Here is a 17,320-nt window from a genome sequence, read left to right on the forward strand (position 1 = left end):
CAGATTAGCAAAGATACAAAAGTTTGCCAGCATTCTGTGCGGGAAAAATTATGGGTTAAACTGATATTCTCATACACTGCTGTGGAAGAGTAATCTGGCCTAACTTTCATGACGGGCAATTTGGGAATGTCTATAAAATTACAAGTGGGCAAATCCACGGACTCAGCAATTTTATTCCCAGGACTTTATTCTGAGAGAGAGTTGCACATGGGAGAAATGACTTTTGAATAAGGTTATTTATTGCAGCATTTTTATAATTGTAAAGGTCCATCAATAGGAACTGGTTAAAGAATTTATGGTGTACACTTACAATGAAATAGCATGTAATTGTAAAAAAGAATGAGAAAGCTCTTTATAAACTGAGAGAGGAAAAAGCAACACGCAAAAACAGTGGATATGACTATTTGTGTTAAAAATAAATGGACAAAGAATTTGTGTGTATGCATATTTATATGTGCATAAAGGGGAACAAGAAGCAGATAACATTAACTGCCTGAGAGAAAGGATGCCAACTGACTGGGAGGTGCAGATTGGAGGTCTATCTTTCACTGTATTCACGTATTTTTGTGATTCAAACACTGTTTCAGTTTTGAGCCACAAGAATTAATTTAAAATAAAAGAGTGAGGTGCGCCTGGGTGGCTCAGTTGGTTGGGCGTCCGACTTCGGCTCAGGTCATGATCTCACGGTCCGTGAGTTCGAGCCCCGCGTGGGGCTCTGTGCTGACAGCTCAGAGCCTGGAGCCTGTTTCAGATTCTGTGTCTCCCTCTCTCTCTGCCCCTCCCCTGTTCATGCTCTGTCTCTCTGTGTCTCAAAAATAAATAAACGTTAAAAAAAAATAAATAAAATAAAATAAAATAAAATAAAATAAAATAAAATAGTGATATTCATCAACAGTAGCAGCAGAAAATAAGTAGAGAGGTATTAGATATCATCTTCTAAATGCCGAACAACTTTCTAAAGTAACACTGTAGGAATTTGGTGGAGGGAGGAGAGATCATCACAGACTTCTGCAGTCCTAGCATAGATGGGGAAAAAGGATGGATCTTCTATATGAGAAATTTTGAGAAGTTGTGAGCAATTCTGTGGGTTTAAACAGTGGAAGTTTCTCTTTTTTTCTTCAAATGTTTATTTATCTTAAGAGAAAGAGCATGTGTGCACAGGGAAGAGGCAAAGAGAAAGGGAGAGAGAGAATCCCAAGCACGCTCCATGCTGTCAGCACAGAGCCCAACACGGGGCTCCATCTCACCAACTGTAAGATCACAACCTGAGCGGAAATCAATAGTCGGATGCTTAACCAACTGAGCCACCCAGGCGCCCTAGAAACAGTGGAAGTTTCAAGAAGATAAGAATGGAATGGCAGAAAAGAGGTATTATTAGCCAAGGTAACAAGACTATCAAGCTGTACTTCTGTCATTATTCTATAGGTATTGAAAGGCCACTGAAGGGTTTTCAAAAAGGACTTTGTAATGATGTAATAGATTTTTCTTCCTTTCTTTAATAACTTCACCTGGGCAATGAGGAAATCTTTTTTATCCTTTTACTATTAACACTATGTATAATTTCTATCTAGCACAGATCTTCAGTTGTACATCTTAAGGGAAGGGAGATACTGAGTACACAGAGACCTTGCCCCTCATTAATCTATGCACAGACCAGGGCCAATGTTCCCTGAGATGATGTAGCTGCAATGAAGCATGATAATTTTCTGTAGAAAAAGTACCTTGTTCCAGTAATTTAATATAAAAAAAATTTATGACTTTTTCTATAAGATTTTGATCCTTTATGTAAGATACTCTAGGGAAGAAATTATGGAAACTTGAACAGACCTGGAGATAAGCTTCGTGGTAGTTAATTTTAGGTGTCAGCTTTGTTAGGGCATAGTACCCAGATATTTGGTCAAAAACTAGTCTGGCTGTTGCCGTGAAGATATTTTTAAGATGAGATTAATTTTTTAAGTTTATTTATTTATTTTGAGAGAGGGAGAAAGAGAGAGACAGCGTATGGGAGGAGCAGAGAGAGAATCTCAAGCAGACTCCACACCAACAGTGTGGATCCCAGCACAGAAGTTGAACTCATAAACCACGAGATTGTGGCCTGAGCCAAAATCAAGAGTCAGAGGCTTAACTGACTGAGCCACCCAGGCCCCCTGAGATTAATTTTTAAATCCGTGGACTTTGAGTTAAGTAAATTACTCTCCGTAACGTGAGTGGGCCTCACTCAATCAGTTGAAAGGCTAAAGAGAAAAAAGACTGTCCTCCACTGAGGAAGAGGGAATTGTGCCAGCACACTGCCTTTGGACTAGAGCTGCAATATTGATTCTTCCGGTCTCCAGCCTGCAGATTCTGGACTTACCAGCCTCCACAATCATGTGAGCCAATTCCTGTCAATCTCTGTTTCTGTCTCACCTATCCTATTGGTTCTGTTTCTCTGGAGAATCCTGACAAACAGAGGCTTTAACTGAACTTAGTTTAATTTGATTCAGTTCAACTCAATTCAGTGACATTTACTGAGATATCCTATTATCTTCTAGGCACTGTTTTAAGTCCTGGAGATATTGAGCAAAATAAGACATGGGTCCTGACTTCCAGAAGCTCAGAGTGTAGTGGGAGACACTGACAAACAAACCGATAATTATTGTATATTCCAGCGTGGTAAGTGCTGTAATGTTTAAGCACAGGTTCCCAAGCATGGCAGACTAGGCAATTACCCCATACTTGGCATTGAAACAATATCTCCATTGGCCATCAGGGAGCCATTCTGTGGAGTGCAAATTAGGCAAGAGTTTCTCAGATGCAGAGCTAATCATTCCTAAGTTTCTAGTGAACAAGGGAAGCTATAGGCGATAAAATAATGAATATATCATTGTTTTGGCCTTAAAGAGACTATTGTCCAATGAAAGGAACATATATATACATACAACTATTGGGTAGGAAATAATGAGGTAAGTTTCAACAATGTACAAAGGTCTTTGAAGTTAAAATAAGAAGAAATACTCAGGAGTCAAGTAATTATGTAAACTTCTGTTTGAATCTACTCAGAGCCTAAGTGAAGCATTAGATGATGCTCCTTGTGAAGCTTTACTAAAAACATAAATGTAAAAAAAAAAAAAAAAGAAAAGAAAAGGAAAAAAGGAAAGAAAAGAAAGAAGGGATCAGTGCAATTCTTTCAGTATCTCATTTTATACATGGAGCTCAGAAGGGTGAGGTGACTTTCTCAAAGTTCAAACTACATGTATAAACATAGTTTTTGGTTTTCTGCTTAAAAGTTTTTCTTTTGAGGGGTACCTGGGTGGCTCATTTGGTTAATCATCTGACTTTGGCTCAGGTCATGATCTCATGGTTTGTGGGTTCAAGCCCCACGTCAGGCTCTGTGCTGACAGTGCAGAGCCTGCTTGGGAATCTCTCTCTTTCCCTCTCTCTCTCTCTGCTCCTCCCCCACTCATGCTTTCTCTGTCTCTCAAAATAAATAAACTTAAAAAAAATAAAAGTTTTTCTTTTGTAACACCATAATTGCCTTTCTTGAATGTGTGAAAATCAGAACTAGCCTGTTTAATTCACCAATAGAAAGATTTTTGTGTCCATTAGCCATCTGTATGTCTTCTTTGGAAAAAGGTCTGTTCATCTCTTCTGCCCATTTTTTACCTGGATTATTTGTTTTCTGGGTGTTGAGTTTTGTAAAACAGTATGGAGGTTCCTCAAAAAGTTAAAAACAGGACTACCTACCATCCAGCAATTGCACTACTCAGTAAAGGATACAAAAGTAGTAATTCAAAGAGATACATACACCCCACCTCCATGTTTAACAGCAGCACTATCAACAATAGCCAAATTTTGGAAAGAGCCCAAATGTCCATTGACTAATGGATGGATAAAGAAGTTTGGGTATACACATATACACATACACACACACACACACACACACACACACACACACACACTGGAATATTACTCAACCATTAAAATGAATGAAATCTTGCCATTTGCAATGACGTGGATGGAGCTAGAGAGTATTATGCTAAGCAAAATAAGTCAGACAGAGAAAGACAAAACCCATATGATTTCACTCATATGTAGAATTTAAGAAACAAAACAGATGAAAATAGTTGGGGAAATAGAGGCAAACCATAAAATAGACTCTTAACTATAGAGAATGGAGAGTTGCCGGAGGGGGTGGTGAACAGGGGAGTGGGCTAAATGGGTAATGAATATTAAAGAGGGCACTTCTTGTGATGAGCACTGACTATTGTATGTAAGTGATGAATCACTAAATCCTACACCTGAAAACTAATATTATACTGTATGTTAACTAACTGGAATTTAAGTAAAAACTTGTTAGAAGAAAAAAAAGATTTTTGTGCATGTTTAAACTAATAAAATTATGACATGTGTAAGATTTTCTAACATCTTTTACTTCCAGCCAATATGGTCCTTTCTGCTAACAGGGACCAGATTTACCCTCCCACATAAACAACAAAAATGGGCAAAATTTAAAAAAAAAAACAAAAACAAAACCATTTTCAGACACTGAGCAATTCAGACAACAGGTGGTAGAGGACTTTGATCTCTGCCAAAGAGGAAACATACAAGGTGAGTTTGCTTAGGCTTTCTTCTGGGAGGTACATTTCAGCCTGTGGAACAGGAAAAGCCATTAAAAAGCAGAGCAACACAGTGTTGCAGAGTTGGGAAGACAGGAAACTCTTAAACTCTGGTTTAAGGAGGGAGGCTACTGGAAGTTACAGAGTTCAGAGTAGAAGGGAACTACCCCGAATCTGCCTAACAGTACCCTTGCATCTCTGCTGAATGCTGTGGTGTGGAAGCATAGGCCAAGCAAAGAGTGGCTGGGAAGCTATGAACTGGGGATCTACAGAGCTACCAGAGTTCATGCAAGGCCGGGAATCATTCAGGTTCCCAACCGCCATAGTGGAGAGCTCTTGGTGATCACTGGGATATTCAGTAAAGTCCCCAGAAGGGTCACAATTTAGTAGTGGAGCTAAATTATCTGTTGAGCTAAACTATCTGTCGAGAAAAGGCTATTTGACACTTGTGCTAACAATTTTTTTTTAATTCTTTAATGTTTATTCATTTTTGAGAGACATAGAATCTGAAACAGGCTCCAGGCTCTGAGCTGTCAGCACAGAGCCTGATGTGGGGCTAGAACTCAGGACCAGTGATATCATGACCTAGGCCAAAGTCAGACACCCAACCGACTGAGCCACCCAGGCGCCCCAAAATAAATGAACTTTATAAACAAACAAACAAACAAATAAATAAATAGAAATAATTAACAGAGCAGTCACCTATAGTATAATACCAAGCAGTCTAATGCACATCTAATTGGAAACATAAGATTGGGGTGGCAAAAAATATTTGAAGAAATAATGGCCAAAATTTTTCCCAAGTTGAGAAAAACTATAAACCCATATATCCAAGGAGCTCAATGAACCCCTCTGAGCATCTAGAATGAGGGCTAAAGAACCAAATAACAATTACTTTAAACCTAGAACAACTTCTGTTTTTAAAATTTGAGCATAGTTGACACACAATGTTACCTTTGTTTCAGGTGTGAAACTTAGATTTGATAAGTTTATACATTATGCTAAGTTCACCACAAGTGTAGCTACCATCTGTCCCATTACACCGCTTTTACAAAGTCATTGACTATATTCCCTTATGTTGTGCCTTTTATTCCCCAGACTTATTCTTAAATGGCAAATTAGCTGGGTTCGAAATAGAACACATTTGTCTTGTACCTTATCAGGTCTTAGGCACCGAAGAATTATTATCTTCTGTAGTTCATTCAGTCTTTCATCCATTGGTGCTGGAAATTTAGCATTATGTGGCTCTTTACTGTCATAGATTTCTCGCCATTCAGTTATATGTTTGCAAAAATGTTCCCTAATGGAAAAAAAGCTAATTATTATTTCACTGGCAGATAATTTAAAAAGATATTGTTAAACAAGGAGATTATAAATTTACCCATCCTTACTCAATTCTAAATCATCAAGTTTAAACAAATACCTGAGTTCTTTGAAGGCAGGAAATTCACTTGCCCGACAAATTTCCTCCCAGCTTTTATCTGATAGCCAAGTTGGGTCAGGATTTTTCTCAGCACTCTTAAGACTTACTCCTCCAGTTAAAAGAAACATCAGTTCCTGGTACTCAATCTCTTTCTTTGCCCTGTATTCCCAAAATAAAGACTGCTGTAAATTGCTGATTTTAAAATGGAATGAAATCAATTTCTGCTTCTATAGCCTCAGTGAAATAATCAGAACTGATTTACCCTACTGCCATAAACAACTAGAAAACTGGAAAAAGTGAATGAAACGACTGTTTCTGGAAGTTATACAACAGCCAGTGCAACACTGTGGTCCCTGAAAAAAGGGAGACAAATATGATTGTCCTAATCAATCGCTATGATTGCCCCAGCTATTTGCCTGGAGGCACTTTCCAGACTATAAAACAGAGAGGTGATCAAAATCAGAACCTGATAGTATTGTTGAGTTGAATGAACAGAGACCAGAGTTAAGGAAGGCTCAGGTGGTAGAATTTGTGGGCTGAGTCCCAGAGAGGAGGGAGATACATGGAAAAGGGCTTCAGAAATCTGCATGGGTATCCTCTTGATTCAATTGCTAAACACTAAGTCATATGTGAATAGGGTAAAACTCCAGGAGACCAGCCAGAGAATATCTGGGAAGCTGTAACCTGAATAGCTCCTGAGCTTACACAGAACTTGGAGAAGTGAATTCTTACCAACTAGAGATAAATCTTTGTTAAACACCAGAGGAATTCAGAGGCAACATCAGAGGGATCACGCCTTAGTAGCAAAGCTAAGCTAGTTTTAGAATTAAGTCTATTCTAGAGCTACTGTAAGAAAGCTTAAAAACAAGCCTTGGAAACATCAAAGTAATGCAGTAATTTAACTACTTGCAAAAGTAAAGTCTAATGCTTTTTAAAGGAATTAAAAGCCCTTAGTATTTATCAATGTAAAATTCACAACATCCATAACCAGGAGAAAAGATCAGTCAATAGATACATAGAATGATAGAGATAATACAACAAGAAGACAAGAATGTTACAAGAGCTATTACAAATATGCTGAAGGAGTTAAAGCAAAACAAATGTAATGAAGAGAGAAACAGGCCATAGAAAAAATAACCAAATGCAACTTCTAGAGATAAAAAGTACAAAATCTAAAAGAAAAATTCAGGGGCACCTGGGTGGTCTGTTGGTTCAATGTCCAACTCTTGATTTCAGTTCAGGTCATGATCTCTTGGTTTATGAGATAGATAGAGCCCCACGTGCTTGGGATCCTCTCTTTCCCTCTCCCTCTGCCCCTCCGCTGCACACTCACTCTCTCTCTCAAAATAAATAAATAAAAATAAAAGAAAAATTCACTGATTTCTTTCCAGATGTAGAGAAACTGAAAGGATTCATTTCCAGTAGACATAAAGCATTAGAAATGTTAGAGAAGTTTCAGGTAGATGGAAATTTAGATCAACACAAAAGAATAAAGACTGCCAGAAATAGTAGCTATGTAGGTAAACATAAAATACCTTTTTCTTATTATTTAAGTCTCTTTAAAAGATTATTGACTACTTAGAGCAAAATAACAACATGCTATGGGATTTATAATATGTACAAGTGAAATATATGACAATAATAAAACAAAGGCTAGGAGGAGAGAGTTGGAAGTAAACAGTTGTAAGTTCTTATACTATATGTATATATATGTATATGTATGTGTGTAAATATATGTGTATATATAAAGTTTACCTGAAGATAGACTGTGATGTGTTAAAAGGTATACTATAATCCCAAAGATATCACTACAATAATAAAACAAAAAATTATAGTTAGTAAGTTAACAAAGGAGATAAAATGGAATCATAATAAGTACTTAATTCAAAGAAAAAGAAAATGAGGAAATGAAACAAATGAGGAAATGAACAGATGGGCAAAACAGAAACCAAGTTGTAAGGTGGTAGATTTAAACATAACTCTATTATGTCATTGAATATAAATGGTCTAAACAATTTCATTAAAGGTAGTGATTATCAGATTGGACAAAACAAATAAGATCTAACTACATGTTGTCAACAGAAATACAGCTTAAATATAAAGACACAAGTAGGTTAAAAGGAAAAGTATGGAAAAATATATACCATGCTAACACTATTCAAAAGAAAGCTGGGGACAATAATAATATCATACAAAACAGATTTCGAACAAAGGACAACCCAGGGATTAAAAAAAAAAAAGTCAAGTCAATTCATTAAGAGGTCATAACAGTCCTAGACACACATCTCATAACAGAGCATCAATACACAAAGAAATATTGATACAACTGTCAGAAGCAATCTCCATAGCTAAGAGATTCCAATCCTCTCTCAAAAATTGATTGAACAGGCAGACAGAAAATCAATAAGGATATAGTATATAGACTAGCTTGACCTACTTGGCATTTATAGAATATTCCATTCAAGAGCAGCAAAATACACATTCTTTTCAATGGCATATGGAATACTTGCAGAGATAGACCACATTCTAGGCCGTAAAATGTCTCATTCATAAAATTTCTAGAAAAGGAATAATTGTGGAGACAGAAAGCAGGTCAGTGGTTACCTGGGGCTGGGAGTAGGAATAGTAATTGACTAAATAGGGAAAAGGAAACTTTGAGGTAATAGAATTGTTCTAAAACTGGAATTTGGTGATGGCTGCATAATTGTATAAAAATACTAAAAATCATCTAACTGTATTATGGTGGGCAAATTGCATAGTATGTCAATTATACGTAATAGGGCTGAAAAAAAGAGATGTTCTCCAGATAAATGAAAACTAAAGTTTATCACCACTAAACTGGCCTTACAAGAAATATTAAAGGGATTTCTCTGAGCTGAAAAGAAATGGCACTAATTAATAACAACAACAAAAAGCGAAAGTAAAAATCTCACGGAAAAGGTAAATAAATAGTAAAGGTAGTGAATTCAATCACTTTTAAAGCAAGTATGAAGGTTAAAACACAAAAGTAGTAAAATTAAAACTACAGTAGTTAGTTAAGGGATGCATAAATGTGACATCAAAAATATAAAATGGGGGTACGTCTGGGTAACTCAATTGGTTGAGCTTCTGACTCTTGATTTCAGCTCAGGTCATTATCTCATGGTTCATGGGAGCAAGCCCCACGTTGAACTCCATGCTGACAGTGCAGAGCCGCTTGGGATTCTCTCTCTCTCTCTCTCTCTCTCTGCCCCTCCTTACCCCCTTCAAAGTAAATAAATAAATTTAAAACAGACTATTATAATAATTTTCTTTCTTTCTTTCTTTCTTTCTTTCTTTCTTTCTTTCTTTTTATTATTAGAGAGAGAGAGAGAGAGAGAGCATGTGGGAGGGGCAGAGGGAAAGAGAGAGAGAGAATCCCAAGTAGGTTCCATGCCCATTGTGGAGCCCTATGTAGGGCTTGATCTCACAGTAGTGAGATCATGAACTGAGCTGAAATCAAGTCAGATGCTTAACTGACTGAGCCACCCAGGAGTCCCCAAAACAGACTATTATAAATACAGGATGCTATATTTGAACCTCACAGTAACCACAAAGAAAAAATTTCCTGGTAAATACCACAAAAAAAAAAAAAAAAAAAAGAAAGAAAGGAATCTAAACATAACACTAAAGAAAGCCATCATACCACAAGGGAAGAAAGAAAAGAAAAAAAGGAACAGAGAAAATCTAGGAAAACAGGCAGAAAACAATTGCAAAATAGCAATAAGTACATACTTACCATTAATTACTTTAAATGTAAATAAACTCTCCAATCAAAAGACATAAAATGGTTGAGTGGATTAAAAAAAAAAAGGCCCACCTCTAGGCTGCCTACAAGAGATTCAATTTAGAAGTAAGGATACACATAGACTGAAAGTGAAGGGATGGGAAAAGATAGTTCATGCAAATAGAAATGAAAAGAAAGCTAGTGTAGCTATACTCATACAAGACAAAATAGACTTTAAAACAAAGACCAAGATGGGAATTACATAATTATAAAAGACCAATATGGGAATTATATAATGATAAAGGGGTGAATTCAACAAAAAGATACAGCACTTACGAAAATATCAAGAGTACCAAAATATATAAAGCAAAAATTAATAGATCTAAAGGGAGAAACTGACAGCATGACAGTAATAGTAGGGCACCTTAACACCCTCACTTACATCAAGAATAGATCAACCAGGCATAAAATCAATACGGAAACATTGGCTTTAATGACACATTAGACCAAATGGATTTAGTAGACATATACAGGAAACCCCATCCAAAAGCAGAATATACATTCTTCTCAAATGCACATGGAACATTCACCAGGACAGATCACAGGTTAAATTCAAGAAGATAGAGATCATATTAAGCATTTTCTCTGACCATCACAGTATAAAACTAGAAGTTGATTACAAAAAAAAAAAAAACCCTGGAAAAACAACAAAAATGTGGAGATAAACAACATGGTACTAAACAACTAATGATTCATCAAAGAAATCAAAGAAATAAAAAAAAAATACATAGAGACAAATGAAAACAGAAAATGACATACCAAAATCAATGGGGTGCAGCAAAAGTGGTTCTAAGAGGGAAGATCACAGCAATATAAGCCTACCTCAAGAAATAAGAAAAACCTCAAACAATCTAACTTTACACCTGAAGGAGTTAGAAAAAAGAGAATAAATGAAGGCCAAAGTTAGTAGAAGAAAGAAAACGACAAAGATCAAAGTGGGAATAAATCAAATTGAGACTAAAACATAAATAAATAAATTAAAAAGATCAGTGAAACTAAGAGGTGGTTCTTTGAAAAGATAAATAAAATTGACAAACCTTTAGCTAGACTAACCACGAAAAGAAGAGGGCTCAAATAAGCATAATCATAAATGAAAAAGAAGTTACAACTAAAGTTATAATTGTACTACAAATAATTATATGCAAATGAACTGGACAACCTAGAAGAAATGGAAAAATTCCCCAAAATATATAGCCTTCCAAGATTGAATCATGAAGAAATAGAAAATCTGTATAGACTGATTACTAGCAAGGAGATTGAAACAATAACAAAATCAACTCCCAACAGGGGCACCTGGGTGGCTCAGTTGGTTGAGTGTCCAACTCTTGATCTCTGCTCTGGTCATGACCTCATGGTTTGTGAGATCTAGTCTCCCATCTGGCTCTGTGCTGACAGCATGGAGCTTGCTTGGGATTCTGTGTCTCTCCTTCTCTCTCTGTCCCTCTCCTATTTGCTCACTCTTGTTCTCTCTCTCTCAAAGTAAATAAATAAACATTAAGGGGTGCCTGGGTGGCTCAGTTGGATAAGTGTCTGACTTCAGCTCAGGTCATGATCTCGTGGTTTGTTGGTTTGAGCCCTGCGTCGGGATCTGTGCTGACAGCTGAGAGCCTGGAGCCTGCTTCAGATTCTGTGTCTCCCTCTTTCTCTGCCCCTCCCCCCACCATGCTCTGTCTCTGTCTCTCAAAAATGAATAAATGTTTCAAAAATTACTTTAAGTAAATAAACATTTAAAAGACTCCCAAAAAACAAAAGTCCAGGACCAGACAGCTTCACTGGTAAATTTTACCAAACATTCGAAGAAGACTTAATACCTATCCCTTCTCAAACTCCTCCTTCAAAACACTGAAGAGAAGAAAACACTTCCAAACTTATTTTATGAGGGCAGCATTACCCTGATACCAAAACCAGACAAGTACACCACAAAAAAAGAAAATTATAGGCCAATATCCTTAATGAACATAGATGCAAAAATACTCAACAAAATATAGCAAACCAAATTCAACAATACATTAAAAGAATCATACACCGTGATCAAGTGGGATTTATTCCAGAGATCCAAGGATGATTAAACATCCACAAATAGATCAAGATGATATGCCACATTAACAAAATTAAGGATAAAAATCACATGATCATCTCAATAAATGCAGAAAAAACATTTAACAAAATTTAACATCCATTTATGATAAAAACTCAACAAAACGGGTACAGAGGGAACACACCTCAACACAATAAAGGTCATATATGATAAACTCACAGCTAACATACTCAAATGGTGAAAAGCCAAAAGCTTTTCCTCTAAGAATCATGAACAAGACAAAGATGTCCACTCTTAACACATTTATTCAACATAATACTGGAAGTTCTAGCCACAGAAATTAGGTAAGAAAAAGAAATAAAAGGCATCCAAAATAGAAAGGAAGAAGCAAAATTGTCACTATTTGCAGATACTTTATATAAAAAATTCTAAAGACTTTGTTGGAACTGAGAAAGACCATTAGACCTAATAAATACAGTAGAATTTCAGGATACAGTGTCAATCTACAGAAATCAGTAGCATGTCAATACACTAATGAAGAACTATCAGAAAGAGAACTGAAGAAAACAATCCCATTTACAATTGCATCAAAAGAATAAAATATCTAGGAAGAAATTTCATCAAAGAGGTGAAAGATCTGTACACTGAAAACTGTAAGACACTGATGCAGGAAACTGAAGACCCAAATAAATGGAAAGATATTCTGTGCTCATGGATTGGAGGAATCAATATTGTTAACATGTCCATACTACCCAAGGCAATCAACAGACTGAATGCAATCCCTTTCAAAATGCCAATGACATTTTTCACAGAACTGTAAGTACTAATTCAAAAATTTTTATGGAATCACAAAAGATCCTGAATAGCTGGGATCTTGAGAAAGAACAACAAAGCTGAAGGTATTATGCTCCTTGACTTCAAACTACATTACAAAGCTTTAGTAATCAAAATAGTATGGTACTGGCATAAAGACAGACACACAGATCAATACAACAGAATTGAGAGCCCAGAAATACATATACAGAGCCCAGAAATACACACACACACACACACACACACACACACACACAATTTATGACAAAGGGGGAAGAACGCACAATGGATAAAGGACAGTCTCTTCAGTAAATGGTGCTGGGAAAACTGGACAGCCACATCCAAAAAAAAAAAAAAAAAGAAACTAGATCACTATCTTACACTATACACAAAAATTAACTCAAAATGCGGGGCGCCTGGGTGGCGCAGTCGGTTAAGCGTCCGACTTCAGCCAGGTCACGATCTCGCGGTCTGTGAGTTCGAGCCCCGCATCAGGCTCTGGGCTGATGGCTCGGAGCCTGGAGCCTGTTTCCGATTCTGTGTCTCCCTCTCTCTCTGCCCCTCCCCAGTTCATGCTCTGTCTCTCTCTGTCCCAAAAATAAAATTAAAAAAAACGTTGAAAAAAAAAATTAAAAAAAAAAAATTAACTCAAAATGGATTAAAGACTTGTATGTAATACCTGAAACCACAGAACTCCTGGAAGAAAACATAGGTGGTAAGCTTCTTGAATCAGTCTTAGCTATATTTTTGTGGATAAGACTCCAAAGCGTAAGGGAAACAAAAGCAAAAATAAATGGGACTGTATCAAACAACACAGTTTATACACAGTGAAAGAAACCATCATCAAAATGTAAAAACAACCTACTGAATGGGAGAAGATATTTGCAAATCACATATCTGACAAGGAGTTCATATCCAAAATATATGAAAATTGCATACAACTTAACCACAAAAAGCAAACAACTTGATTTCAAAATGGGCCTAGGATCTGAATGGACATTTTTCCAAAGAAGAAATACAGATGGCCAACAGGCACGTGAAAAGATATTCAACATCACTGATTATTAGGGGAATGTAAATCAAAACCACAGTAAGGTATTACCTCACACTAGTTAGATTCATTATGATAAAAAAAAAAAAAAGACAAGAAATAAGTGTTAAGAGAATGTGGGGAAAAGGGAATTCTTGTACCCTGTTGGTGGAATATAAATTGGTCTGAGCATTATGGAAAATAGTATAGAGATTCCTCAAAACATTAAGAATAGAATTACAATACAATCCAGCTATTTCACTTGTAGTATTTAATCCAAAGATTATGAAAACTCTCATTTGAAATGATATATGCACCCCAATGTTCACAGCAATATTATCCACAATAGCCAAGATATGAAAAAACCTAAATGTCAGTTGATGCATAAATGGATGAAGAAGATGTGGTCTATATATACAATAGAATACTACTCAGACATAAAAAAATAATAAAACATTGTCATTTGTGACATGGTTGGACCTGGAGGGTATTGTGTTAAGTGAAATAAGTCAGAAAGAGAGAGACAAAAACAGTACAATTTCACTCCTATGTGGAATCTAAAAATAAACAAAACAAAAACAAACTCATAGACACAAACCACAACAGATTGGTGGTTACCAGAAGGGAAGGGGGATTGTCAGTGGTGAAATGGATGAAGGGGGTCAAATATATGCTGATGGATGGTAACTAGATATTTGGAAGTGATCACTTTGTAATGAATGCAGATGCTGAATTATAATATTGTACATCTAAAAATTATATAATGTTATATACCAATCTTACCTCAAAATATCAGAAACAAAAACAAAGAACAATGGCAATGAATAAAAAAACAGTAACACATATGATAGATATTAATCCATCTATGTCAATAATCCACTTTAAATGTCAATGGTTTCAGTACATCAATTAAAAGACATAGACTATCAGAGTACAATAAAAAAAATAAGACCTAACTCAGGGTGCCTGGGTGGCTCACTCAGTTAAGTATCAGAGTTAGGCTCAGGTCATGATCTCACAGTTTGTGAGTTTGAGCCCCGTGTCAGGCTCTGTGCTGACAGCTCAATCCTAGAGCCTGCTTTGGATTCTGTCTCCCTCTCTCTGTCCCTCCTCCACTCGTACTCTGTCTCTCTCTCTCTCTCTCTCTCTCTCTCTCAAAAATAGACATTAAAAAATTTTTTTAATATTAAAAAAATAAGACCTAACTATATGTGGTCTACAAAAAAAACCTATTTTAACTATGAAACCAGAGGGTCAAAGAAAAGGGATGGAGAAAGATATAGCGTGCTAATGTTAATCAAAATAAAGCTGGAGTAGCTATATTAATTTCAGAAAAAGAAGACTTCAGAGCAAGGAAAATTATCAGGGATAAAGAGGGTCATTACATAATGATAAAGGGGTCAATTCTCCAAAAGACCCAATGTTGTTAATGTGTATGTGCCTAACAAAAGAATGTCCAAATATATGAGATAAAACCTGATAGACAAAGAAAAATAGATCAATCTATTACTAAAATGGTAGTGGACAGATCCAGCAGCAGAAAATAGTAAAGACAGAGTTGAAATAACAGTACCATTATTCAACTAAATGCAATTGACATCTATACAATACTTTATCAAACAACATCAAAATATACATTCTTCTCAGCCTCATTGGAACATTCACCAAGACAGAACACATTCTGGGTCATAAAACACACTTTAACAAATTTAAAAGAAGAGAAATCACACAAAGTATTCTCTCTGACTACAATAGAATTAAACCAGAAATCAGTAACAGAGAGATAGCTAGGAAACCCCCAAATACTTGGCAATTAAACACACTTCTAAGTAATGTATGGCTCAAAGAAGTTTCAAGAGAAATAAAAAAATATTTTGAATGAGATAAAAATGAAAACACAACTTATTCAGATTTGTGGAATGCAGCAAAAGTAATGCTCAGAGGGAAATTTAGAACACTGAATTCATTTATTAGAAAAGAAGATAAATTTAAAATCAATCATTTGGGTTTCCACCTTAAGACACTAGAAAAAGAAGATCAAATTAAATCCAAAGTAAGCAGAAGTGAAGAAATAATAAAAATCAGAGAAGAAATTTATGAAATTAAAACAAGTCAATAGGAAAAAATCAATAAAACTAAAATCTGGTTCTTTGAAAAGATCAATAAAATTGATTAACCTCTAGCCAGGATAACTAAGGAAAAAAGTGAGAAGACACAAATTACACATATCAGAAATGAAAGAAGGGCCATCATTACTAATTCCATTGACATAAAAAGATAATAAAGGAATATTATGAACTGTATCTCCTCAAATTTGATAACCTACCCGAAATGGATCAATTCTTTGGAAAATATAATCTGCCAAAATTCACAGAAGGAGAAACAGATAATATGAATAGACCTTGTGTTAGTGTACTCATGCTGCCTAAATAATGCAAATTTATTTTCTCAGAGTTCTGGAGTCTAGAAGTTTGGATCAGGGTTCTGGCTGATTTGGTTTCTGATGAGACCTCTTCCTAGCTTGTAGACAGTGACCTCCTTACTTTACTTTGTCCTCACATGGCCTTTCTTCTGTGTGCATATGGACAGAGAGAGTACTTTGGTATCTCTCTTTTTAAAGGGACATTAATTCTGTCAGATCAGGACCATACCTTTATGACTTTATTTAACCTGAATTACTTCCTTAGAGGTCTCATCTCTAAATATAGCCACAATGGAAGTTAGTGCATCAACATATGAATTTGAGGGAAACACAACTATTCAGTCCATAACTATATCTATTAAAGAAATTGAATTGATAATTAAATTGATAACCTTCCAAAACAGAAACCACCACATTAAAATGGGTTCTGGAGAATTCTACCAAACTTATAGGAAGAAATTATACCAATTCTTTGCAATCTCTTCCAGAAAATAGCAGAAGGAATACTTTCCTAATTACTCTATGAAGCTAATATTACCCTAATGCCAAAATTACACAGATAAAAGAAAACTACAGACCAATATCTCTCAAGAACATGGATACAAAAATTCTCAACAAGATACTGGCAAGCTGAATCAAACAATGTATAAAAAGAATAACACACCAAAACAAAGTGGTATTTGTTTCAGGAATGTAAAGCTGTTTCAACATTAAAAAAAATCAATAAATGTAATCTATCATATAGATAAACTACAGAAGAAAAAGCACATGATCATATCAGTAGATGCAGAAAAGGCATTTGACAAAATCCAATACCCTTTCATGATAAAAATTCTCAGCAAACTTAGAGGGGAACGTCCTCAACTTGATAAAGAACATTTACAAAAAAAAAAACCTACGGCTAACATCATACTTAAAAATAAGAAACTAGAAACTTTCCCACTAAGATCAGTAACAAAACAAGGATGTCCCTTTTCATCATTTCTTGTCAATATCATACTGAAAGTCCTGACTAATGCAATAAGAAAAAAAGATGTATTGCCTTTGTTTGTGGATAACATGATTATCTACGTAGAAAATCCAAAAATCTGAAAGAATTGACAACAAACTCCTAGAACTAATATGCAATTATATTAGCAAGGTTGCAGGATACAATGTTAATATACAAAAATCACTTTCATATAGATCAACAAG

The 17,320-nt window shown here is 35.6% G+C and overlaps 1 protein-coding gene across 1 annotated transcript in view; it reads right to left on the bottom strand.

Annotated features, from left to right (window-relative positions):
• The window catches only part of DNAH12 (dynein axonemal heavy chain 12), a 217,434-nt gene that overhangs the window by 25,270 nt on the left and 174,844 nt on the right, over positions 1-17,320 (bottom strand). The window contains exons 60-61 of the mRNA XM_049640747.1: positions 6,019-6,177; positions 5,751-5,895 (exon numbers count right to left, since the gene is read on the bottom strand). Coding sequence (XP_049496704.1) covers positions 5,751-5,895; positions 6,019-6,177 — 304 coding nt within the window. The remainder of the gene's footprint in view (positions 1-5,750; positions 5,896-6,018; positions 6,178-17,320) is intronic.

Source organism: Panthera uncia, chromosome A2, assembly GCF_023721935.1.
Source record: "Panthera uncia isolate 11264 chromosome A2, Puncia_PCG_1.0, whole genome shotgun sequence".
NCBI classification, from domain to species: Eukaryota; Metazoa; Chordata; class Mammalia; order Carnivora; family Felidae; genus Panthera; species Panthera uncia.